At 42.9% G+C, this 25,877-nt stretch overlaps 1 protein-coding gene across 2 annotated transcripts; it reads right to left on the bottom strand.

The window, feature by feature from the left end:
* Nucleotides 1-2,210: 2,210 nt before the first annotated feature.
* LOC135229304 (protein FAM170B-like) lies at nucleotides 2,211-19,899 on the bottom strand. Of its 2 annotated transcripts, XM_064278947.1 has the most exons (3): nucleotides 10,528-19,899; nucleotides 8,603-9,659; nucleotides 2,211-6,595 (listed from the first exon to the last, which is right to left on the bottom strand). In XM_064278947.1, exons 2-3 carry the CDS (start codon nucleotides 8,646-8,648, stop codon nucleotides 5,748-5,750), a joined length of 894 nt encoding a protein of 297 aa, XP_064135017.1. In that variant the 5' UTR covers nucleotides 8,649-9,659; nucleotides 10,528-19,899; the 3' UTR covers nucleotides 2,211-5,747. The 2 variants fall into 2 exon arrangements, with proteins under 2 accessions (XP_064135017.1, XP_064135016.1); XM_064278946.1 differs by lacking the exon at nucleotides 10,528-19,899 and having other exon boundaries at nucleotides 8,603-10,135.
* Between the last annotated feature and the right edge of the window lie 5,978 nt (nucleotides 19,900-25,877).

The following is a 25,877-nucleotide window of genomic DNA, read 5'->3' as shown; positions in this document are numbered from 1 at the left end:
GGTAGAATTGACTAGGTGTCAGTTAACAGCAGAGAGAGAGAAAATGTAATGGAGCTTTCTCTACAATATTTGGTTCTTCCATACTCTGGTCAGAGAGAAGGATTCTCCTCTGCCAGAGTTTCAGGTGTCTGCCCACCTGCCCAGCTGCCTGTCTCTCTCCTTTGCGGACCTTCTATCCCATTTATATGAGAGAGGGCTTCTCTTGGAGCTATTTCTGTCCACAACGGGTGTGCAGCTGTGAGATTTGGGCTCATTTAATTTCAGCCTCTGGAATGTTCATACTTTATGTTCTGGTTCCGCCCCTTCCCCATCCACCTTCAACACTTTCCTTTGCAGAGTCCTGAGATAGTGTCCCATGCATTTGTCCAGATACTTAGTTGTCAGATACCAGCATAGCCACTGGGGGCAGTGCTGTTGTGGTTGGGGGGGGAGGGACTGTACACTGAAGGAGCTGCAAGACCTGGCTGCCTTGTGTGAGCAGGACAGGGGTGTGCTGAGGAGTGGGTGCTGAAGGTGCTGAGTCAAGGGGCGTTTAATATAAAGTTGGGTCAAGGATAGTTTGTTGACAAGGATTTATTGCCGTAGCAAGGGTTCTGGAAATGGGTTTAATATGCTGTGGGATTGCTTTTGGAAGCTTAGAAAAGGCAATGGCCCACATTCTCTGAAATCGAAATGCCAGACCTGCTGTGTCAGATGTTGGAAGAGGGATTAAAAGCCTCCAATATGTGGGCATGTCTGAGTTAGTCTTCTATAAGACCATTTCTTGGAAGTCCTGAAGGATACCCATTTCATCAAAAGAATAAGGAATGCGGAGATGAGGGGAGCACCAGCAACACAGAGCTTACCAATATGTATACTTTGTAGGGAGTCCCTGGGCGCCACAAACAGTTAAGTGCTTGACTATTATCCGAAAGTCTGGCAGTTTGGCAGTTTGAACGTACTCAGAGGGTCCTTGGAAGACAGTCCTGGCCATCTGCTACTAAAGGATGAAAGCCTTAAAAACACTATTGAACAGTTAGTTCTACTATGCCCACATGGGGTGGTCATGAGTCAGAAATGACTTGCTGACAACTAACAGCAACAATCGTCTATAGGCTCAGGTTGTTAGTGGGAGCTGGGCTGCCTAGTAGCAATGCAAATCATGGGATCCCAGCTCCACAGAGGCCAGGTGGAAGTACTTAACCGTCAGAAACAAGTTGTGTGTGATTCCAATAATGGTCAGCAGGTCAGAGTAGTAGTTATCTATTGGGGCATAATAGATTTCCCCAAACTTAGCAGGTGTGAGATAAATGGAAAATTAATATTCAACTCATTCTGATAAATTTGGAACTAGACAAAAATTTTTGTAACACTCAACATAGTTTTAAGGTGAAGGAATAAACTAGAAAATTTAAATAACTAGTATAAGTATAATAAGAGATTTTTCAAATAATGATGATATAATTGCATACCTGAATAAAAGACAAATACATCAAAATCAATGGTTTGTCTCCAGTATAGACACGAGGGTCTCAAATTGGCAAGGGTGAGAAGGGCAGACCGTTCTCTTTCCCCTACTACTTGACTGGATCAAACTGTGTTCAAAACTGTAAAATATTTAGGAAAACATTGTTTTGACCAGAGCAGCAAAGGACTTCTATGACGAAAACTAATGTACTAAAATACATAAAATGAAACCTGAATATATGCAAAAAATATGCCATATTTTCAAATGAGAAGTCTTGTCAATCAAATGGAGGTCCCTAAAACTAATATATAAGTGGAATGTATTTCCAGTCAGAATATTAAGATAGTTGTTTTTGAATTGTATACAGTAATCGTATGCTACAAATAGTACAGTAGATAGCAGAGGATGTTGCTGGTGTTAGGAGACTTGGAGTCCATTTCTGACTCATAGTGATCCCATTTCACTGCCCCATAGGGTTTTCTAGGCTGTGATCATTATGGGAGGAGAACAATAGGTCTTTCCCCTCAGTGCCCCCTGGTGGGTTCGACCTGCCAAACCTTCTTTGCATTAGCAGATGAGCACTTAATCACTGCAACACCAAGGCTGCTTTAAAAGGTATAGAGAAGAAAAACATGAAAAAGCAGGATACTGACAGGTGTCTACCTCCTCAGGTAACAGAAAAAATTGATATTACACAGCATAGAAACTGACAAGTTGGCCAATGAAACAAAATCTGCTAAGAAGTCACGATAACCATTGATACAAAGGCGGTATTTTGAGAAAATTATATTTATTTAATAAACGGTGCTGACTCAAGTGATCGTTCTGGGGGACAAAGCTTGAGAAAATGTGATACACAAATGATAGATTTGGAAAATCATGTGAAATGGAGATGATAAGACTTAATAACAATTTCCATTTTACACAGAAGGATAAAAGTTAAGCACTTGAAAAATGAGCAGTGAATTCAAACAGATCGTTCACAGCAAATCCACATGCCCAATAAACATAGTCCAAGTTGCTCAAAAACACTGGTAGTTAAGAAAATATCAAAGTCCCAGTGAAACTGGCACAATTTAAAAATCAACACCATCTATGGCTGGCTGGGCTGTGGGGAGAAGGATACCCTGAGACATGGCTGGAAAGGTGCTTTAGGACAGCCTATAGGGGAAAGACACGGCCATGGCTCTGTACTTTTAAAACATACTTTGAGCTGGAAATCTCACTCTATGGAGTCTATTCCACAGAAACAGATCCTGTAGTACACAACGGATAGTTATTATTAGTGTTGACCAAACATTGACTGTACATTGATAGTTGAATGATAGATAACTTATGGTAAAGCTACATCATCAATAAATGAGTTGTAGTAGTTGAGTGGGAAAAATATCTGTGAAGTATTATTTATTACTGAAAAAATCTAGGTGCATGCAGAGAAGTGTATATAAAATGAGCACATCTGGGTTAAACAATATCAATTGTTTGAATATGCTTGAATACCTGTTTATGTTTATGAGTGTGTATAAGTCCGTGTGCTTGTTTAAGCAAGGATAAGAGAGACTACTTACCACATTGTTAACCTGAATTATCTTGGATCCACTTGCGGGAAAGAACAGGGGGAGGAGAGCTAGAACACGCAGGAAGAGTGGACTTAAAAAGCATGGATGATAATGTTTACATTTTAGTAGTGTTATGTATGGACGAACAAATCTGTCTTAAAGGGAGAAAGCCAGAATATTCCTTAGAAGCAAGGATGGCTTTGGCCATGTTATCAAGAGGGAGGGACCAGTCCCTGGAAAAGGACATCATGCTTGGTAAAGCAGAGGTCCAGTGAAACAGAGGAAGACCCTCAATGAGATTGATACAGTGGCTGCAACAGTGTGCTCAAATATAGCAACGATTATTAGGATTGCCCGTGACCAGGTGGTGTTTTGTTCTGTGGTGCAAAGGGCCACTGTGAGTCAGAACTGACTTGATAGCTTCTGACAAGAACATGTAGAAGTACAGATAAAGTGTACTGAATTGAGATCATCTATTTAAATTATTCATGTAAGTTAAAAGATCAAAAAATATAGTGTCAGTGCCATATCTAATGACTTACAGAGAATCAAGGTAGAATATCAAGTGAAATAAGGGGCGAGAGCAATGTGGGTGGAGTGTGACCAGGCTTTCATAAAAGCCAACACCCCAGCAGATGTACTTGTGTACCTGTGACTGTGTATATGTGTCCCTGCAGAGAGGTGTAGGGAAGGATACACGTGTGTCTATTAACATTGGATACCCTGGGGGAGCAGGACCAAATTACATAGGAGGGTGGGACCCTGACATAAATTTTTTTGCCACACAAATCTGTGATCTTGCAAATGTGATAAAAAAACAATTTCAGAGCTTTGGAAATTCATAAACATCATAGATACATGTATATTTTAACGTGTTTTGTTAAATATTTAAAATAGGTGAAAATTCTCCAGAATGACAGACAAAAGATTTGAATCACTGGCAGGAGAGCACACCGCAGAAAGTAATAATAAGATCCAGTGGATTTCTTGTTGTTCTTGGAGCCAGTGAGTTCTTCTGGTCTCTATAACTGGAAATGACCAAAAATAATTTTGGGAAGTCAGTAGAGTTACCCCTCAAACACATCTTGCAAGCACACGTCTACAGCTAAATGTAGAAGGCTGGACGCCATGTGCGATTCACTAGGTAACTCATGCGCCTCTAGAAGATTCTCTTTCCTGGATATGCTGCTTCCACCTCCTCCCTGTGTAGCCCCACTGGATAACCCACCTTTGTGCATTCTAGGCCCCATTCAGGTCTGAGCCTAGATCATAGAGGACATCAACTGGGAAGGTAGCTTTTAAGAAGAAAGATGTTGATGAAAAGATTTCAGAAAGCAGCACCTCCCCAGCCAGCCTCTCCCCAGCCTGGGAATACCAACCCCTCCCACCCTGATACCTCTGAGAATCTCTGATTTTTCGTTTTGGATCCTTAGGAGACTGCAGAATTTACCTGGTCTGAACACCTTGGTTCTTCTCTGCCTGTGACCCTCTCCCTCACAGGAGCTGTCTCTGTCACTCTGAGGAATACACACAGGACAGACTGTGGACGGAGGTGCCCATCCTAGAGGCCCTGCCCTCCATTCCTCTGCCCCTGGGGGGTTCCCTGTGATACTTGTGGTCTCATTTCCTAGAGAGATGGATACACCCCTGTCATGTCCAGGGCTTCCCCAGACTTGGGATTTGATGTCGCGACTGAGACTGGGGCTTTGTTGTCCACTGTTGAGTCTGGGCCTGAATCTGCCCCTTCCCACCATTACCTCTGATCACCTGTGTTCTTGCTGTTCTCCCTGGGTTTGAAGCCTTTCCTCTCCTTTGGTTCTTTCACCTCAGAGGGCCTTTTTCTTCCAGTTCTTTGACCTCGCGACAGGTCAGATTTGACCACAGGAAAACAAAAAAAAATTAGCAAGTTTGTTTGACATGTCAAGAACCGGAATGTACAGCTTGATTTAGGAGAAGAAAAAGTTCCAAAGCTCTACCCCTTCCCCTAGGACATGCTCTACAGGAAATATCCTGCAAGCCCTGGATCAACTCTTATCCAGAAATGGTTAACACCCAGGGGGATTTTTCTACACCACCTCCCACTTACATTCCCCTAATGTGGCAAAAAGGATGCATCCCAATCATAAACCCAAATTCACCCTAGGAGACCAGAAGACATGGCTTGGGTGAGTTCATTTTCCTTCAACCTGCCCTCCTCTCCTCCTACCAAGCCCTGCCTCTTTCTCTGCCTCTATACTGCTGGGAAGGGACCCAGAGTTGTTTGTTTAGGGCTTTATGTCCACTGCTCACCTGCAGACATGTTTCCCAACAGCCTGCCATCTCTCTGATTCCTTCTCCTCCAAAGAACTCAGTGACACCCCCTTCACCATCACGCCTCAGCAGGGCCCCCCCCAATCCTCCCAGGTCCCACTGAAATCCCCTTTCCCTTTCCCTATTTATGCTGCGCTCATCCTTAGGGTCCCAAGATCTCACCATCCAGATGAGGCCTGTCCTGTCCTCTCCTGGGCCAGGGGAGCCTCTGAGGGGACCTGGTGTCTGTGGTCAGGTATCTGGGGCTTCTTCCATCCAGATCCCCCTTAGGGCTGGAGTTCTCTGTGCGCTTGGGTTGGGAGGGTTGGGGTCACAGTGGAAGGAGGGTATGATCTTCCAGGGGAGCTGGGTTAAACAAACCTGAATGGAGGTCTCTCCTGAAGGGCCCACGTTTCCAGCCCAAAGGCCCTGCTCCTCCTAGTCCCGGGGTTCTAGCACGTCTTCAGGCGCTTTCCCCTCTGGCCTCGGTGGTGCGCCTGCGCCTTCTGCAGCCTGGTCTCCTGCCTCTGCAGCCTGTCCAGCTGGTGCCTCAGCCTCTTCAGTTCTTCTCTCTGCTTCTCCAGCTGTTCCTCGAGGCGCCTGCAGACTGCTGTCTTCTCCCTCACCTCCCTCTTCTTGGTGGCCATCAGGCAACGCCTGGCCAGCTGGTGGCAGCGTCTGGGCCTTCGCTGGACTGAGCGTGGCAGCCGCCTCTCCAGCAGCTCTTCAAAGAAGACCCGGCAGCTGAAGCCCTGAGTCACACCATGCTCCGCGTGGGCCACGAGGGCGTCACGGGACTCGAACACACGGCAGCAGGCCACGCAGCGGAAGCCGCACTCACGGGTCACCAGCCACTCCGGGGTGGTTGGGCGGGGTCTCTCCCCATGCTCCTCCCCTTGATCAGTGGGCTTCTGGGTACAGGTCTGAGGCCCCTCCTGCCAGGGCTCCAGGTTGCTGACCAGGGACTCAGTGTTGGCCAGACTGGGGGCAGAGCCGATGGTGCTCTCCTCAGAGAGCTCGGCCTCAAAGACCTGGGGCATCTTGCCCACGGGTGCAAAGGAGGTTTTGGTCTGCCAGGCGACCGCTACCCCCTTGACCGTGCGCACCTTGGTGAAATATGCGCACCTGACCCATCGCTTTCCTGGGGCAGCCCCGTAACTGGAGGAATGAGAGGTCTGCTCGGTGGAAGATAAAGGAGAAGAGTTCTCAGATTGTTTTGGAATCTTCCTGTGCCTGGAGCTTTGACTTTTTTCTTGGGATGTTGTTGACTCTTGGGCATTTTCCTCTTGGATAGAGACCTCTGAGAATAGAGAGTTAATTTACTTGAGCTTTCAGGGCCCTTATTCTCACCTGTGACCCCAAAGCTTTGGTCATAGGGACCCCTGGAGGCCTTTCCATCACCACATCCTCCACCTCTGCAGACCCCATGGTTTCTTTCTTCTTCCCCAGAGACCTACCACCCTTTGGGGGCACTGCTGTGGAAGACAAAGTCTCCATTGTAAAGTGGCACTGTTTATGGTAGTTCATTTTTTAAGAAGTTATTTTTCTTTAATTCCACATTTATTGAATTCCAATGAATTTGTTCGTTTGGAACTTAGAAATGACCTCATTCCCATGAAGCTTCATAATAAATGTGTGACTTGACGTTTTGTATGTGGGTGATATTCTTAGTAAATTTGGAGGGTAAACACTCCAGAGCAATGGTCACCTCTTTTCATCCTCTTTTTACTGAAAGGCTTTTTATAGAGTTATACGTAAAACAGAAGAATGTGTATATTTAGTTATGATTCTTACATGTATAGCTCTTCCTTGCACCCTTCTTAACCCAGCCACAGTAAAAGATGAAAATTGTTTTTCTCAGAGTAGAAGCCCAGTCCTTAGTAGATGAAGTGAGGCAGAAAGAGATGGCCGTATCTGAGAACCTTGATGCGAGAACTTCAGATGGAGAACACACAGCCTTCTCCGCTGTGTATGTCTCAGTGGGTTGTCTGTGTCAACCTAAAGGTCTGTGTATGTTTCTGAATCTGTGGGAAGGACTGCAGAGTTCAGGATGCAGAAAGAGATGGAGCTAGGTCGGGTGCGTTGGATGGAGGGAAAGCTCTAGAGAGAGACAAGATTCAGAGAGGGAACATGCCAGCAGTTGGTTAGAAGGATACAGAGATCAAGGAGGGAGCAGAAAGCAGGGCTCAGCCACTGAAAGGCAGAATGGGGCAGCAACAAAGAAGACAAGGTGGGGGCAGACTAGTCGGAGAAAGAATGGATAACCAAGAATGATAGCAGAAACTGAGGTTAGCTATAGTTGGAATTTTAAAATTCTTTCCTGCTAGACTTGGAAAACATCATGCTAAATGGAATAAGTTAGTATTTGCCCTAAGTATAGGGCAAATACTGTACGATCTGACTTACATGAAATAAGCAAATATATAGAAAGCAAAGATTATTGGTCGTTGCCAGTTGTGGGCAGGGGGAAGGGGAAGTTTTTCCACTGGGGCATTGAGGTTATGTTAATGGTTGTAGAAAAGTTTGGAGAAGGATATTGAGAATGGTTACATGACTTGAAGAATGTAATGAGTATCACTGACTCATACATTAGAAATTATTCAGTTATGTTTTATGTATATTTTCAACACAATTAAAAAAATTAAACTTTGCAATTACAGGAGAAAAAAAAATGATCTATACTATAGGTGTCTTTACGTAGAAGAATTGTTAAACCCTTAGGTAAAGATGGTCAGGAGACCTTGGAGGAGAAGAGAAATCCCTAGAGCTAGAGGGGCAGGGCCTTCCTGGACCGTCTTCTGCCTGAGTCCAGGCTGAGGACTGTGGCAGCTTACATTGACTGGGAACTCTGAACGAACGTGTCGTACTGTGCTCCATCACACCACCCACTCCCAAAACCTCCTGATAAATTTGATATATTTTTTTAATTCGCGTGATATATTAATTCAGTCTCATGAAAAAATTAAGCACAAATCTCTGTAACCACCCTTCTACCTGGTTCTATACCCACTGCCCCACTTGCCCACCTGCGTTCTTTCCGCTAACAAAGCAGGAGAGTTCACAAATCTGACTTGTCTGCTACTGTTACGGAAAGCCCCTCAGATGACAGTAGAATTCTATACTTCACTCACATAGTTATTCCTTCGTTTATTTATTCACAGTATAATTTCTTACTGTTTACTAATTGACAGGAAGTTTTTTCAGGTGAAAGCCTCGGTGATCCCTTGTGGTCCTTGTTTCCGGGGTGAATCAAACCCCTTGCTGCCCAGCACCCATCGCACAGACTGAATTTTTCTCCCACCCTTACCTCGGGCCTTAGAGAAAGGCCTCTTCCTCATGTATTGCCGCTCCATTCTGGCTGGGTGAAGATGAACCACGAAGGATGGTCACCGGCAAGATGTTTCTCCTCCTCCCACGTAGAGATGATGTCCCAAATTCTCACAAGTTGCGGACCTTGATTTAGGCAGAACCGTTTGTAATTTGGTATCCAAAGTCGCTCTCCCACAGGAGACCTCAGAGCCACAACCTCTCCAAAGAGCAGTTAGGATCTGAGTGAGCACCAAGGCTTCCAGTAACCCTTGTGTGACATCATCGCTGACATCGCTCAGTTCCGAGGGCCCAGTTTGAATCTAAACAGCGCACTAGGAAAAAATATGGCAACTGTTGTGGGAGAGGCTAGGAGGCTGGGAGGAGGGAAATTATATCTTAAAAATGAATTGCAATGTTCACTTAAGTCAATATCCAAGAGGAAGGAAACTGTGAGTTGAGGGAATAGAAGAGTATAATGAGTCGCTGTTTCTCCCAAACCTCTTCTCTGGCCTGAATCAAATCTCTCCAGCTCTAGAAACACAATGTCCACTCTGAACACCTCTCAGGCCTCCTTTGCCACTTAGGCTTCACACAGGCTGTTCCCTCTGACTAGTAGACGTTCTCTCCCTTCCTGTTGACTGGTTCCTCCTCCAAGGTACCCAGTCTGTGCTCCTGCTTTATGTATTCAGAGCACCTAGTAATCCTCCATCATAGCACTGAGTCATAGGAGGTGCTCATTTTCCAATTTTTGTCTTCCAAATGGGTTGTAAATAACTTGGGGACAAAGATGGGATCTGCCTTATTTTTGGCAGTCCCAGAAAGTGAGACAGAGCCCCACCCATAGGAGATACTCAATATATATCTATTGATTAAATAACAGAAGACTCTTCCAAAAGACTCACCCTTCGTAGCCATCTGTGCAGAATGGAGTTTTTGGTCTGTTGCCTGGAGGTACCATCACTCAGTGGTGGTGTCTAGGCCACTCTCTCTTGACCTCCTGACTCTAAACCCTGTGAAGCCTCTTGGCCTGTCCACATGCTTCTCCCTTGGAGCCACTAAAAAGGGTAGGATTACATCATCACAGAAAAGCACTGAGACTCCGGACGTCTATGGTAAACCTGCTTGGGAGGCTTAGGAGAGCCCTCGGGGAAAGGTCCACTGTCCTCTGCTTGATCTCCTTTTTTGTCCAGGGGGCAATTAGGAAAGGAAGAAGCAAATTGTTGAAACATTTTAAGGCAGGGTTTGGGAAGTTGTGCTTGGTAGGTAGAGGAGAGCCTGAGGATTTGAAGGAAAATGAAAGATGTCAACATGGGAGCAGAGGGCTCGTTTTGTGTGACGACAGATGGTAGAATGTGGGCAAGTGGTTGGAAATATATAAAAAAGAAAATCTCCTAACCATCCACTCGTGTTTCAAAATTTAGGTCAAACATCACTTCGTGGTGGAAGCCTTTCCAACCCTACACCTGGTAGAATTTCCCACCCTGCTGCGTACTCTATTGTATTTAAGAAATGCTTCTGCCACAACTAGGGACAAACTTGATTGTATTTACATGTTGTGATGGATAGCAAAAATGGCCACATGTTCTAATATGTATGTATCCATACATATTATATGACTTACAGCTCCCTTTCTCAAGAGCAAGATTCTTCCTCCACTCCTTGAATTTGGACTGATCTATGATTGCTTTGGCCTTTGGGACAGTACAAAGACTAATAGAAGCAGAGACCGGATATAATTAGACACATCGTGGCTTGCTCTCTTACCAAAAACCAAACCCATCACTCTCAAGTATATTCTAACTCATAGTGACCCTGAAAGACAGAGTAGAACTGCCCCATAGGATTTCCAAGGCTGTCATCTTTACAGGAGGAGAGTGCCATGTCTTTCTTCCACAGAGCAGCTGGTGAGTACGAACTGATTACCTTTCCTTCAGCAGCTGAGCCCTTAACCACTGCACCACCAGGGCTCCTCCTTGCCCTCTTGCTGCTCTTCAAACACTGAGAATCCATGGGAACAGCCCAGGCCACCCTAATAAATGACAAGAGACCATTAGAGAGAGAATCCAGCTGAGAAGATTTCACACCCTCTGCCCGCCAGCTGACATGGTGGCTGATTCCAGATACATGAGGGAGCCCATCCGAGAGCGGCTGAGTCTGCCCCAGACCAGAAGAACCCCAAACTGCCAACCTGCAAAACTGTGAGCGAAGTAACTGCTTGTTCTTTTAAGGCACTTCATTTTTGGGTCATTTGTTATAGAGCAATTGATAACTGATCTGTTAACTGGGCTGTTTCTCTCACCAGACTGCAAGGAATCTTTTCTTAATCCTTTCTGTATCAGCAGTATCTGGCAGAGGGTTATTCCTGTAGTCATTAAAAAAAAAAATTTTTTTTTTTAAAAAGTAGAAATTTCTTCATTTACATCATTTAAAAGTTTCTGTCATTATGTTTTAATTTTGTTTTATAAATAAGATATGGCTGGATTTGCAAGTCTAAGCTGAGTGTACATGTTTTTTCCTTAGGTATTAATCCCTTTTTCTTGCTATTACTCATACATTTAGACATAATTCCCGTATTATACTTCATATTCACTGTTCTTTTTTTTTTTTTTTTTATTCTGCCTTTCCTGTTTATTTTTTTATTGGAATGATAAAATTTCTCTTACTTTCCTTTTCCTTCTAGCTATTTGAAAGTTGTATTTTCAATTCCTATTCTTTCATAGTAAACATGAGATCTTTGAACATTTTAACATTTGGTATATTGTATCAAGTTCATATCTCAGTTCTCCTCTCAAACAGTAATTTTTTGCTAGCTGCCATTGAGGTGACTCCGACTAATGGTGAACTTAGGTACCACAGAACTAAAGGTTGCCAGGTCCTGTGTCATCCTCACAAGTGCCAGCAATTTAGATTCCATCATTATGGCTAATGTGCCAGTCCATCTCACCAAGGGTCTCCTACAGCCTTGTTGGCCTTCTTCTTCACCAACCATGATATTCTCCTCTAGGACTGATTAATCTGTCCTGATGACATGTCCAAAGCAAGTGAATTGGACAGTATTCTCTTGTGATCTGTAAGGGTTTAATTGTCCAATTTTCAGAAGTAAATCTCCAGGTCTTTCTTCCTAGTGTGTCTTAGTCTTGAAGCTCCACTGAAACCTGTCCACCATGGATAACCCTGTTGGTATTTAAAATACTGGTGGCCTAGCTTCCAGCATCATAGCAACATCCAAACCACCACAGTACAGCAAACTAAGAGACAGGCAGTGAGCTGAACAGCGTATTGTTGTTGTTAGGTGTCATCAGGTCAGTTCTAATTTATAGTGACCCTATATACAGCAGAACAAAACACTGGCCAGTCTTGTGCCATCCTCACACTTGTTATTATGCTAGAGCCCATTGTTGCAGCCACTGTGTCAATCCATCTCACTGAGGGTCTTCCTCTTTTTCACTTTCTACTTTACCAAGCATAATGTTCTTCTCCAGGGCCTGGTCTCCCCTGATAACATGTCCAAAGTGTGTGAGACAAACACTCACCATCTGTGCTTGTAAGGAATATTCTGGCTGTACTTCTTCCAAGACAGACTTGTTTGTTCTTCTGGCAGTCTGTGGTATACTCAATATTGTTCACCAACACCATAACTCAAAGGCAGCATTTCTTCTTCGGTTTCCCTTATTCATTGTCCAGCTTTCACATGCGTATGAGGTGTTTGAAAACGTCATGGCTTTTGGCAGGCACACCTTAGCCTTCAGAGTGACATCTGTGCTTGTCACCAGCTTAAAGAGTTCTTTTGCAGCAGATTTGCAATACATCATTTGATTCCTTGATTGCTGCTTCATGAGCGTGGACTGGGGAACTGAATAAAATGAGATCCTTGATAACTTCAATCTTTTCTCTGTTTATCATGATGTTGTTTATTGGTCCAGTTGTGAAGATTTTTGTTTTCTTTATGTTGAGGTGCAACCCATACTGAAGGTTGTAGTCTTTTTTATTCACCGCTAAGTGCTTCAGGTCCTCTTCACTTTTCACCAAGTTTGTGTTATCTGCATATCGTAGGTTGTTAATGAATCTTCCTCTAAACCTAATGCCACGTTCTTCTTCATATCGTGCAGCTTTTTGGATTATTTGCTCAGCATACAGATTGAATAAATGTGATGAAAGGATAGAACCCTGACACAAACTATTCCTGATTTTAAACCACATAGTACCCCTTGTTCTCTCTGAAGAACTGCCTCGTGGTCTATGTACAGGTTTCACATGAGCAAACTTAAGTGTTCTGGAATTTCCGTTCTTTGAAGTGTTACCCATAATTTGTTATGATTCACACAGTATAATGCCATTTCATAGTCAATAAAACGCATGGAAACATCTTTCTGGTATTCTGGTATTCTCTGCTTTCAGCCCAGATCCATCAGACATCAGCAATGATATTCTTCATTCCATATCCTCTTCTGAATCTGACTTGAATTCCTGTTGCAACTTCTTTTTAATGATCTTCAGCAAAATTGTACTGGGTTTTGATATTAATGATATTGTTGATAGTTTCTGAATTTTGTTGAATCACTTTCTTTGGAATGTGCACAAACATGGATCTCTTCCAATCGGATGGCTAAATTATTCAGCCAGTGCTGCATCTGTTTGTTGAAACATCTCAATTGGTACCTGTCAGTTCTTGGAGTCTTGTTTTTTGCCAATGCCTTCAGTGAAGCTTGGACTTCTTCCTTCAGTACCATCAGTTCTTGATGATATGCTTCCTCCTGAAATGGTTGAACATCGACCCATGCTTTTGTGTGTGTGTGTGTGTGTGCAGTGACCCTGTGTATTCTTTCCATCTTATTTTGATGCTTCCTGTGTTGTTCAATATTTTGCCCGTACAAGTACAATCCTTCACTATTGCATGTCGAGGCTTGGATTTTTTCTTCAGTTCCTTTAGCTTGAGAGATGCCAAGCATGTTCTTCCCTTTTGTTTTTCTAACGCCAAGTCTTTGCACATGTCATTATCATACTTTGTCTTCTCAAGCCGCCCTTTGAAATCTTCTCTTCAGCTCTTCTACTTCATCATTTCTTTCATTACTTTACATTCAAGAGCAAGTTTCAGAGTATCTCTGACATTCATATTGGTCTTTTCTTTCAGTATAAGGGCTGTATTTGAGGGTACCATCATTTTTATAACTTGCAAGTATCCTCTGTCAGGGCAGTTATTGACTGTAGCTGCACACCACCTAGTTCTTCTGGTTTCAGGCTGATGGAGTCCCTGGTTTATGTGGCCATTAAGGGAAGACCTGTTATTCAAGGAATTATACTTGGAGCAAAATTTGTACATTTATGTATAATTTAAAGCTTCTCCTTTAAAATTGCCTTTCCCTGAACAGAAAGCTCTCACCAGGTCATTATGAGAAATACTCTTTCAGTGTGAGGCAGAAAGAGATGTCCATATTTGAGAGTCCGATGGTACAAATCTCAGTAGCCAAGACACAACCACATCAACTGAGTGTGTGGGTGGGTTGTATATGTCAACATAAGGGTCTGTATTTTTCTGAGTATGAAGGTAGGATTGGCGAGTTAAGAAAGAAAGAGATGGAAGCGTCTTGGGAGTGGAGTGCAAGTTCCGTGACAGAAGTTGCAGCAGGGGATCTCTCAAGAGGGTTTTAGAGGCCAGTTAGAAACCTAGGAAGCAAAAGGAAATAGGGCCAGTGGAGGGCAGCACTGGAGTAGTGGTGGGGGGCAGCAAAATAATGGTAGTGGAGAGGGCAACAAAACTGCCCTGAAAGGAGTGGCAAATTAAAGATCCTAGACAAAATTCAGGTTAAGAAAGTAGGAATGTAAAAAAAATTCTATCCTATAGCTCTCTTTGCTGTGAGGGTTTTTTAGGCCCTTCGAGAGATGTGGGGAGAAGACATAGGAGGAGAAGGGGAGTTCCTGAATCTAGGGGAGGAGTCTGCAAGCCATCTTCTGCCCTCAATGATGTGGGCTCTGGGCTCCTTCAACTTCTCACTGCCAGAACCTCCTGAGATATTTTCTTAATTCTTCACATAGTACATTAATATCATGTCATTAGAAAATATAATAAAGTACGCTTCTCTCTAACCACCCTTTTCCCCATCCTATACTCTCTGCCCTAGTTGTCCACTGGCTTCCTTCCTTTCCACCAGGTACAGATCTTAAACAGCAGAGTGCCTCGTCTGAATCTGTTCTGGAAAGCTCTCAAACTCCCAATGAATTCTGTAGCTTGATCCCTCACTTATTCGTACATTTCTTGTTGATATAAGAATTTGGTTAATTGTCCACCAAATGACAGGAAATGCTTTCTCAGGACGCTCCTCCTTATGACCTTATCCGTTCCCAATTCCTTCATCTTGTCCTATCATGGCTCTCTTTTCTGGTGGAAACCAGACCCTTTGTTCCGTAACACACATCAGTCTGGGACAATTTTTCCTCTCACCCTTATCTAGAGTCTTAGAGAAAGGCCTCTTCCTTCTGTATCACTGTTTCATCCTCTCTGGGTGAAGATGTCCAATCATAATGATGTTCTGAAGGATCTTTATCCCTTTTTCCAGTTCTTCATGATGCATGACCGTTTGGTGACTTGGGGACCCGGGTTTAGTCCGGAATTTCCGTGATAGAGTAGTTCCAGGTGCTCTCCCACAGGATCTCAGATCGACATCCTCACCAAAAGAGATCAGCATGAATGGCATGGCTTCCATAACCCTGTGTGACATCATTCCTGACATTGCTCAGTTCCATGGGCCCACTTTAAACAGAAACACAGCAAAAAGAAAAATATGAAACTGTTCAAGTAGGAGCTTGAATACTGCCAGTCCCAGACTGGGAAAAGGGGGCTTGGATATAAAAAAGGAATTGCAACTTTTCTCTGCACTCCATGTCATTCCTATCCCTTGGTGGGGAGAGAGAGAGTACATGGAATCGTTACAGTGTGACCAGCAGTTGATTTCTCCAAAACTTCTCATTTGACTCTCTTGGAATCATGTCTCTCCAGCCCTGGTCATACAATGTCCGCTCTGAACACCTATCAGGTCTCCTTAGCCTGTGAGGCTTCACACAGGCTCTTCCCTGTGACTAGAAGATTTTCTCTCCCATCCCATCTGATGGCCTACTCTCTGGTGAAGCATGGTGGTTAAGAGAACTGACCCCATTGGAACAGATTGGGCTTCTGAGCTCACCATAAAATGCTAAGACTCAGGAATTTGTGGTCAGCCAGAATGGGAGGTTTAGGAGTTGACTTGGGGAAAGTCCATGACCTCTGCATCTTTCAGGCTCTGCTTTCACTCTGGAGCCCATATAGAAAAGGAGGTGGTAAATGGAGACAGCATTTGAGGAAGCAATTAAGAACATTGGGGTGGTGATGACTTCTCAGAGGAAAATAAAAGTTTCAACAGGGAAATGCTAGGGTCTACTCTTGTATGACTCCAAACTATAAATAGGGACGAGTGGTTGGAAAACAGTAGAACAAAAGATGATCTGCATCTGGTCACAAATGTTTCAAATGCCTCAGTGGCTTCAGCCTGTCTCCTCAGACTTCTCTCTGGAGAAGACATGGGGCTTCCTGGACCCGGGCCTTTTTTCACGCCTTAACTATCCAATCATATTCTCAACTTGGTTCAGACATCACTTCCCTAAATATCCTCCTGGTAGATTTGTTCACTTCTTGTTCCCTACTCCATTGTACCTGCAAAACCCTTTACCACAGCATAAAACACAATTGCATTTACCTGTTGTGGTTGATGTAAGAAATGTCTACACATTTATCCTCTCTCTGTGCCCATGCCTTCTATGAGACTCTGGAGCGCCTTTCATTAGCAGCAGGAGTCTTTCTCCATCCCTCAGTTGGGGCTGACATTATTGTTTTGAACATTGGGATGGTAGAAAACCTGATAAAATGAGAGAGTTGGAAGACTTTACATTGAGACTTCCCTTTTGTTGCTCTTAAACCCTGAGAACTCATGGGAACATCCTCAGGCCAGCCTGCTAGATGATGGAAGACCAATGGAGGGAGGATCTAGCGGTTTCACTGACTTGATGTTATGAACTGGCTCCCAGCTACCTGGAAGCAAATTGTGGACACGTGAGGAAGCCGTGTTGTGAGCCACTGAGGCTGGCCCAGATCAGAAGAGCTCCAAACTGACAACTTGAAAAATTGTGAGCTGGTAAATTATTGCTCTTTTAAGACACGAGAATTTGGGGTCATTTGTTACAGAGCAATACGTGACTGATACAACTGTTAACTTGGCTGTTTCTCTCACCAGGCATTGAGGGAAATTCTCTGAGTCATTTCATCATCAAGAGCAACTGCCATAGGGTCTCACATGTAGCTGTTATAGTGTAAATGTTTGCTGACTTCATGGATGAATGAATAATATGAATTGTAAGTGTGAATCAGCACAAATTCATGTGTGCAAGAAAACTTGATATTTCTTTAAATAAACTGAATTCCAACTCAGAGCTCTCGGCTTACAAAATTGGGGTAAAATTTTAACCTTACTTCTTTGTAGGGGTATGTTTGGTGTTGGTTTATTTTCTGGGTACCCCGGGGTCCAAAGAAGGACCAAGGTTTGAAGATCTTTAACACACCCATCGCCTCAGCCTATGTGGGTGATCTCTCTAGAATCATTGTCTCTGCTGCTTCCATTCCCAGATGGAGCATGAGAACCTTGGCAGGGCTGGGAACACCGTAACGTGGTTTGTCTACTTGTGTGCCTGCATTACCCTTTGAGGTGCTGCCACCTAGCCCAGGGCATTATCAAGAAGCAGGCCTCACCCCTTCCCAATGTGTAGGTCTCTGCTGTCTGACTCCCACTCTTCCCCTGGGTTCCAGTTCACTCAGTGTGATTACTCCAATGAGCTGAGACTCTTAAAACAGACTCTTCAGAGTCTCGAAGTTTCAGGGCTTTAACTCTGTGAGTCCAATTACCTCTTTGAAATGAGGTAGGGAAGGTTGAAAAACATAGGAAGATTTTATTTTGAATTTAATGTTTCAATAAAATTTCTTGCCATGCATTTTCAAATGGTTCTGCCTAACAATTCCCTCTGTCCTCTTCCAAGATGCAGGCCGATGAGGAGGGAATGTTTGCTGTGTCATAATCTCCAGAAGGATGCAAAGTGCACATGGGGTCCATTCCCCCCAGTGCTCACACTTGAGCACCACACCCACATGGAAATCTTTGCAAGTGTTACTGAGTCCTTCACACATCCACAGTGAACAACTTTCAGATTCTCATAAGCAGGAATTATTTGTGTCCTAAGACGAGGAACTCCTTGGAGACCCTACTGTGTCCTACAGGGTCGCTGTGAGTCGGAATCGACTCCATGGCATCGAGTTTTGTTTTTGCTTTTTGTGGGGGTGGTTGATGTCAGCTGCAGGAGAGTGTTTAAAAAAATGTTGACAACGTAGCAGGTAAAACCAACCAAATGAAACTGAAATGAAATGTCTTTTTTCACACTTACTGACCTCACAGTTCCTTCAAAGTGTTTACTTTCCACTGGGTTCAGAGGCAAGAGGGAACTCTTCATGAGAGAGACACAGCTTGGGACACCTCCAAAATTATACGTCTCCCTCCTGATGTTAGGTAACATTACATACTGTTTGGCTGGTTTATCATCTGACTGCTCCACAAAAATAGAAGGCCCATGCAGGCAGGACCTTGTCTGCTGTGTTGGTCAGAGTATCCTAGTTCCTGGCACATAAGAAGCTTCCAAAAATGATATGTCTGATTGTATGAGTGGGTGGGTTTTTATAAAAGCCATGGAAGTGCTCTGTTTATGTAGTTACAATAGTGAAAACTGACATAAGGAAATGGAGACTAGTTTTGTGTGATTAGAAATGGAGACCAGTTTTGTATAATGAGAACAGAACTTGTTAATGAAGAGATAAAAAAATAAGATGTATTAATAGAATGTACCCCCTTCACTTTGGCTGGAGAGAGAGATGGTAAAATTGGGTTGTTTTTGCCTTCTGATTTATAGTTTCTGTATATTTAATTGAAATGTTAGTCTTTTGGGGGTCACAAATATTTCTATTGAGATATAATTCACCGGCCATAACATTGCCTTTTATAATGTGCACAATTCTGTGGTTTCTAGTATATGGACAGAGTTGTGCAACAATCACCACTGTCTAGCTTCAGGATATTTTCAGTACCCTGTAAATAAACGCCCTACATATTAGTAGTCATCTCATTACTCCTTTCCTCGAAGACGTAGCAACTGCTAATCTACTTTCTGTCTGTGTTGGTTTGTCTGTTCTGGGTATTTCATGTAAATGGAATCATGCACCATACGGTCATTTCTGTTTGGCTTCTTTCACTTAGCATAACGTTCTCAAGGTTTGTCCATATTGTGCCATGTATTAGTACCTGATGCCTTTTAATGGCTGAGTAATATTCCATTTTACGAGTATAGCACAGTTTATCTGTCAATTCATGACTTTTGGATTCTCTCCACATTTTGGCTATTTATAAATAATTCTGCTATGAAAATTCTTTTGTAAGTTATTATGTGAACGTGCTTCAGTTGTCCTGGATGCATATACCTGGGAATGGAATTGCTATGTTGCATGTTAACTCTATGTTTACCTTTCTGAGCAAGTACCTAACTGTTTTCCAAAGCGATTGGATCATGTTACATGTCCACCAGCAATGTATGAGGGTTCCAGTTTCTCCACATCCTCACCACTTGTGTTGTCCATCCTGTTGATTTGAGCCATCTTAGTGGTTTTGAAATAATAGTGAGTTTTGGTTTTGATTCTCATTTCCCTAATGACTAATGAGGTTGAGCTTCTTTTCATGTGATTATTGACCATTTCTATACCTTCTTTGGAGAAATGTCTATTCAAATCCTTAGCCTACGAATTTTTCTTCAGATTTTTGCCTGTATTTTTGCTTTCTTCATATAGTTTTTCATATGCCAAACATCTATGTCTGTATCTTACCAGTTTGAGTCTTCACAGCTTTGGGATTTTTAGATAATCTTTCTCTTTTACCAACAAAAAGCAAAACAAAATCTCTCATAGTTTCTTCTGAAATTTGTATGGTGGCATATTTTACTTTTAAATATGCGATCCTTTTGGAATTTTGTTTCCTGCAAGCTATGAGAAAAAGGATGAAAATATTTTTACAGGTGATCTAAATGATTACCAAATTGCTGCAAGCACTCCTTTTTGCCTTTTTGCATAAGCCATATCTTAACTGCATTTTCCATATTCCATGTAGAAAAGCATTTTTAAAGAAGGAGGCCCGCCATTCCCAGCCATTTCATTTTAAGGTTTTGCTTTGCTGCAATAGAAATCCCTTCTATACCTTATCTACACACCTGTTCGCCAATAAAAATTTTGTGTGAGTAGGACTCCTGTGAATTTATAAGATGAAGTTGAATTTTATAACTGGTTCCATGTGGTGCAGCCCAGCAGAAGGACAGACAGAAGGAGAAGCTCCAGAGGGAACAGAAGCTATAAGAACATGAGCCTCTAGAGATTTGCTGCTGCATTTCACAGAAAGCTCTAGACTTTTCTTTATAAGCTTATCATTATATATGGCCATCACCTTAGAACAGACAGAATAGTGCTTTTTAAGTGAGGCATTCAGGACAGAACTGGAGAAAAATGTAGAACAAAATCCTAATTAAAAAAAAAAAAAAAACAGAATTCTAGCTTGACAGAGACTGGAGAAACCCTGAGAATATGACCCCCAGACATCCTTTTAGCTCAATAATGAAGTCACTCCTGAGGTTCACCCTTAACCAAAGATTAGACAGGCCCATAAATCAAAATGAGACTCCTGGGGCATACCAGCCCAGGAAGAAGGACTAGAAGGCAGGAGAGGACAGGAAAGCTGGTAATAGGGGACCCAAGGTCAAGAAGAGAGAGTGTTGACATGTCTTAGAATTGGTAACCAATGTCTTAAAACAATATATGTCCTAACTGTTTAAGGAGAAGCTACTTTGCTCTGTAAACCTTCATCTAAAGAACAATTAAAAACAAAAGTTAGGCATTCAGAAGGAGGGTGTTCATTCCTTAGCAGATGGTTAGACTTATGTGTTTCGGTGAACATATGTACCCATTTCTACTGGGTATGTATCTAGAAGTAGAATTGCTGGGTCATAGAATATATGGATGTTCACAGCTTTAGTAGATATGGCCAAAGCATTTTTAAAGTGGTTGTACCAAATTACACTTTCACTAGCAGTAGATTAGAATTCCAGTTGCTCCGTGTTCTACGAAATAGTTGGTATTTCCATTTTTTTTTTTATTTTAGCCATTCCGGTGTGCAGGGTTAGGATCACATTGTGAGTTTTTATTAGAATTCCTCTGATAACTGATGTAGTCCCTTTCCATATGTATGTTGGCCATACAGAAATCTTTTATAGAGCGTTCAAGTATTGTCTTTCTATTGAATTCTCTTTTTTTTTCTTTATGAATCATCCTTTGTATATTCTAGAACCAAGTTTGTAGTAGGATGTATGTATTGCAAATAACTTCTGGTTCCACATGAATTCTCCCTTGTAGCTTGTCATGAACGTTCAAATTAAAAAGCATGCCTTTTACAAAAACAGGCAAATGTATAGAGACGAAAGTTTATAGGGGTTCCCAGGGGCAGGAGGGAGGGAATAAAGAGGTGCTATTGCATTTTTTTTTTTTTTGCATATTTTTTTTTTTTATTGCATATGGAAACTGAGTTTCTGTTTACAGTGATGGAAAAATCACACAGATTAAGGGTAGGGTTGCACAGCCGATTAATATAATTCCTGTCAATAATGTGTACACCTGTACAACTCGTTCACTTGGCAAAGGTTGTGTGTTATATTTACATCAACAACAAAAATGTGTAGCTGCTGAGGCAAAATGATAGTACTGAATTGATGAGATGTATTTTTTACTCTTCTCTATGTTCTCATTTGTTTTTATAAGAAGTTACTGTTAAAATCAAAGATAATAAAACGTTTGCATGATGAAAGTGGATAGCAATGTCTATTCCACTCATTGTGTCCCTCTGAAGTTTAAATGAGGAACTACATGCCACTAGCAGACGCCCAGCCTTACTTAGCACTCAGGAAATATTCATTTCTCCTACCCCTCTGGCTCACAGTCTTCTCCCCTTCTTTATTTGCTCTTTTCTGTTTCCAACTGGTTGCATGTGACCACCAGGCTTCCTGACTCCATCATTCTGCTTTCCATACCAATGTTATTGTAACCTTGGGATCTTGGGCAGTGGTGAAAGTTACTCACTGTCCCTGCCATTAGGAAGGGGACAAGGCAGTGCAGGTGGGAGGGGCAGTGGGGAAATTCGGCCTAGAGAAAGGACAGACCACCTTCCAGGAACCACACTGACCTTCAGAGAGCTTTGTTGGCTGAGGTTCACCCGGCCAGCTTGTAGGCGTCAGGGTGCCCTAGGGCTCGGTGTTTAGTCCTCTCTCTCTATTGCCACCCTTTGTCTGGAATGCCTCAGTGTGTCCACAGCCATCGGTCTGTAGCTGAGGTCGTGAGATTTACACCTTCAGCCATTTCAACTCCTCCTGGGTCCAGACTTATACTCAAATAGAAGCTTAAATCTCTGTATCGGCCTCTTCATGTATAAAATGTGCATTATAATGGTACATTCCTCATAGGGCTATCATACAGAACAAATATCTTAGGAAAGGAGAAGCCCTTACAAGAATCCTGGCACCAGTGCATGTACTCAGTAAGTGTTAGCTGTTAGTATTATTACCTGACATCTCCATGTGGATATCTAACAGCTATTCCATGTTATCAAGGCCACGAAACAATTTGGTCCCAACTCCATTCCACACTTATAAATGAATTTCCCAAGGCTTCAGTGATGGGAGTCTGTGTGTTTTTCCACACAACGGACATGGTTACGAAAGGTTGGCCAGGGCTTTCATAATAAAAATAATAAGCTGGTCCAAATTTCATATGAGTGGCCATTGAGACAAGCTACAATCAACTAATGCGAAAAAAAAAAATAGAAGCACTCTCAACTGCTCATGCTAGTATTCTCAGTCCAGAATATCTGGTGAGGGCACTATTATGGACTGAATTGTATAACCCCAAAAGGCATATTGAAATCTTAACCACCGTACCCGTAAATGTGACCTGATTTGGATATAGGGGATTTTAAAATTATATTAATGAGGCCATACCAGTGTAGGGTGGGTCCTAAACCTAGTCCCTTCTGAGTTATAAAAACAGCAGAATAGACACAGCCACACTCAGTGGGAGAGGAAGACAGACAACGGAGCAGATGCATCTACAAGACCAGGAACACAAAGGGTGACTGGAAGCTGCTAGAAGCTGGAGTAGACATGAGCCGTGCCCTGAATTCAGGCAGGTAGCCTCCTGAACTGCGAGAGAATAAATTTTTATTCTCTAAAACCACCCAACTGTGTTATTTTTTTTTTTTTTTTCTTACGGCAGCACTAGGTAACTAACACACATACCTGTGCTTATAAATCCAGCCCAGTGTAAAATAGTGCTCTCCCCTCCGTGGTCTAGCCCACCTGGATCCCGCTGTTTCCCTGTCAGTGTCCTCTGCTTTCACTGAGAGCTATGACAGAGTTGTCTTGATGCCGCTGCAGAGACATTCACTTTATTTTTTACTTTGTATTTATGATTAACTAATATTAATTCTAATATTTTCTATGGTTTTTAAATTTTTCTGTGGAGACATTCCTATAATCTATGAATAATAAGAGTTATACGTTTTTCTTTTTGTACTCCCGTGTTAAATATTTAATAGAAATAATGAGAGAAAGCATCCTTATTTTATTGCTAATTAATATTAAAGAGAATGTCCCATATTTCACCAAGAACTATCATGCGAGTTGTAGTTTTCCACATTCGGGAACTCCTTTTCTGTTCCATGTTTGCTCAGAGTTCTTATGTCTCAGTGTGGTTGGATTTTATCACTGCCTTTTCACCGTCTCTTGAGGTGAACCTATGTCTTTTCTTCCTTAACCTACACATGTGGTGAATTAAATTATTAAACCTTTAATGTTCACTCAAGCTTGCATCCTTTAAATAAACCCCTTTGATCATGGCGTATTACATGCTTTATACCTTGCTGGATTTCTTTGCCAGCATTTTATGTAGGTTTTTGCATCTCAGTTGCTTAGTGTGCTTGTCCTGTAACTCTTCTTATACCTTCCTTTTCTAATTTGGTATCAATATTAAAGTGGCCTTAGGGAACAAGTTGGGAAGCATCTCATAGTTTTCTCTTCTTTATTGACTGTGTACAAGATTGAAATGATCTGTTTTTTGCGTGTTTGCTGGAACCTGCCTAAAAGTGATCTACCAAACCCAAAACCGGTTGGCCATCGAGTTGATTCCATCTTTGTAGGGAGATCTTGAACTACTGACCCATTTTGTGTAGTGATTAAAGGCCCCTTCTGATGCTACTTTACTTAGACAAATTTCCACTGCATGTTTTAGGCTTTTAGGATTTCATCTTTAAATATCATGTGGTTATCACTGTTTTCCACCTGATCCAGGTCAATTAATCCCAGATTTTCCATTTTCCTGAAGTGAGAGTGTGTATCTACTCCTGGTACCAATTCCCTTATCTAAGACTTATTTGCAAAGAAAGATACAACCCAGCCTCCTTGAGTCCATAATGTGAGGTTACAGTCTCATATTATGTGATTTTTTTGTAGTTGTTTTTTTGTTTTGTTATTTTTTTCTTTTACGTATTCTGTAATTGTTTTTTTTTCCTTAAATTTTTTTATTTACTTTTTTTTTCTTTTTTCATTTCACACCTATCTAGCAGTTTTAAGAAACCTGGTGGAGTAGTGGTTAAAAGCTACAGCTGGTAGCTAAAAGGTTGGCAGTTCAAGTCCACCGGGCGCTCCTTGGAAACCCTATAGGGCAGTTCTACTCCCGCCCTTTATGGTTCCTATGAGTTGGAATGGATTAGATGACAACAAGTTATTGGTTCTCGTGGTTTTAAGGTTGTGCATTTCAGGTTCAGGTCTATAATCTAGCTGAGAACCGACTTCGGGTTCAGTGCGGTGAGGTGCCCAGTTGCATCTGTGCATCAAGAGAAGGCGCCTCAAGAACTAGGGGAGGGGGCAGCAGGGATGCTCAGAGAGGAGCACCTGGGGGAGGGGCGAGGTCCCGGGCAGCCCTGCCACAAGCTGGCGGGGAGCAGGAAAGAGCTGGCTTCAGGAGCCTTTTGTGACAGTCCCAGCCCACCCAGCCCCACCTGGACCTCAGACCCACCAGTCTGGCAGGTCCCAACAGAACTAGGGGAAGCATAAGGCCATAGAGGGCAAGACCCAGGGTACACACTTGAGCCTGATCACAGCGCATATGATGGGATAGGAGGGCAGAGGAGGCATATGAGGACTTGGGTCCAGACAGTGGACACAGAAGGGTGGGAACTTGTGGTTAGCGTGAGGATCTGAATGTGGAGGCCTTCTTGATGCACTTCCCGGAGGAGAAGGTGAAGCCACAGAAGCCACACTGCCTGGCACCCACCCCATCCCCCTCAGAGGGCCCCAGACTGGACTCACCGCCTGCGCTGCCCTAGGAGAGCTCCCCAAGTGTGGTACTCTTAGTTTGAGGAGCAAGAGGAATTTATTTCCTCTGCTCTTATTATGGGTGTGAGCGGACTCTTGTCTGCACAGACTAAAGACGAATTATCAAAATGAGCTCCAGACTCCAGATTTGACTTAGATATCATACATTAAAACAGAGAAATACAACTTTAGCAATAAGTGCCTGCCTGGAGCCCAAGTTGCATTAAAAAAAAAAAAAAACCTGAACAAGATCCCAGAGGGAGTGAATGATAAGAGGCTCCTTCTTTTGCCACCCTCCTGTGGTCCCAAGCTTTCTCTTTTCCTACCTCAAGACTGTATCAACTGCTCTGAAAATTTAGAATAAAGATCCCAGGAATATCACTGCTCCCACCCCGTGAGGATTTCCCCAGTGCTGGGTTAGACTAAGACAGAATCCTCCTGAGGCTTCCGGGGCCTGTGTACTGGTTCAGAGCCAGTTCATTTTTTCTGCAATTGGGCATGACCCCAGGACATGACCCTGAGAGCGCTGACACTTGCAGAAGCCAATGACCCTTTCACTGAGTTTCTCTCTGTCTTGGTCTCAGGATCAGTCAGGACAGCTTGTCACCTCAGGAGGGTTTCTGTTGAAGGACACCTAAGCAGCACTATGGCTTTGTCCTTCACACCCTGCAAACCTGCCTCCTCTGAGCGGGGTGAGAAGCTACAGAAACACTGAAATCTTTGAAACTAGCAGAAGCCACAGCCCATGGTAC

This window comes from Loxodonta africana, unplaced genomic scaffold (assembly GCF_030014295.1).
Source record: "Loxodonta africana isolate mLoxAfr1 unplaced genomic scaffold, mLoxAfr1.hap2 scaffold_185, whole genome shotgun sequence".
Lineage (NCBI taxonomy): Eukaryota > Metazoa > Chordata > Mammalia > Proboscidea > Elephantidae > Loxodonta > Loxodonta africana.
This window is presented reverse-complemented; position numbering and strand designations above follow the sequence as displayed.

What these genes read in the sequence shown, in the direction of transcription:
- LOC135229304 (XM_064278947.1), bottom strand. Translation starts at nt 8,648, where the DNA reads ATGGAGCGGCAATACATGAGGAAGAGGCCTTTCTCTAAGGCCCGAG. An exon ending in GCCTTTCTCTAAGGCCCGAG is followed by an intron (nt 6,596 to 8,602) that starts GTAAGGGTGGGA and finishes CTCTATTCTCAG; the next exon opens with AGGTCTCTATCCAAGAGGAA.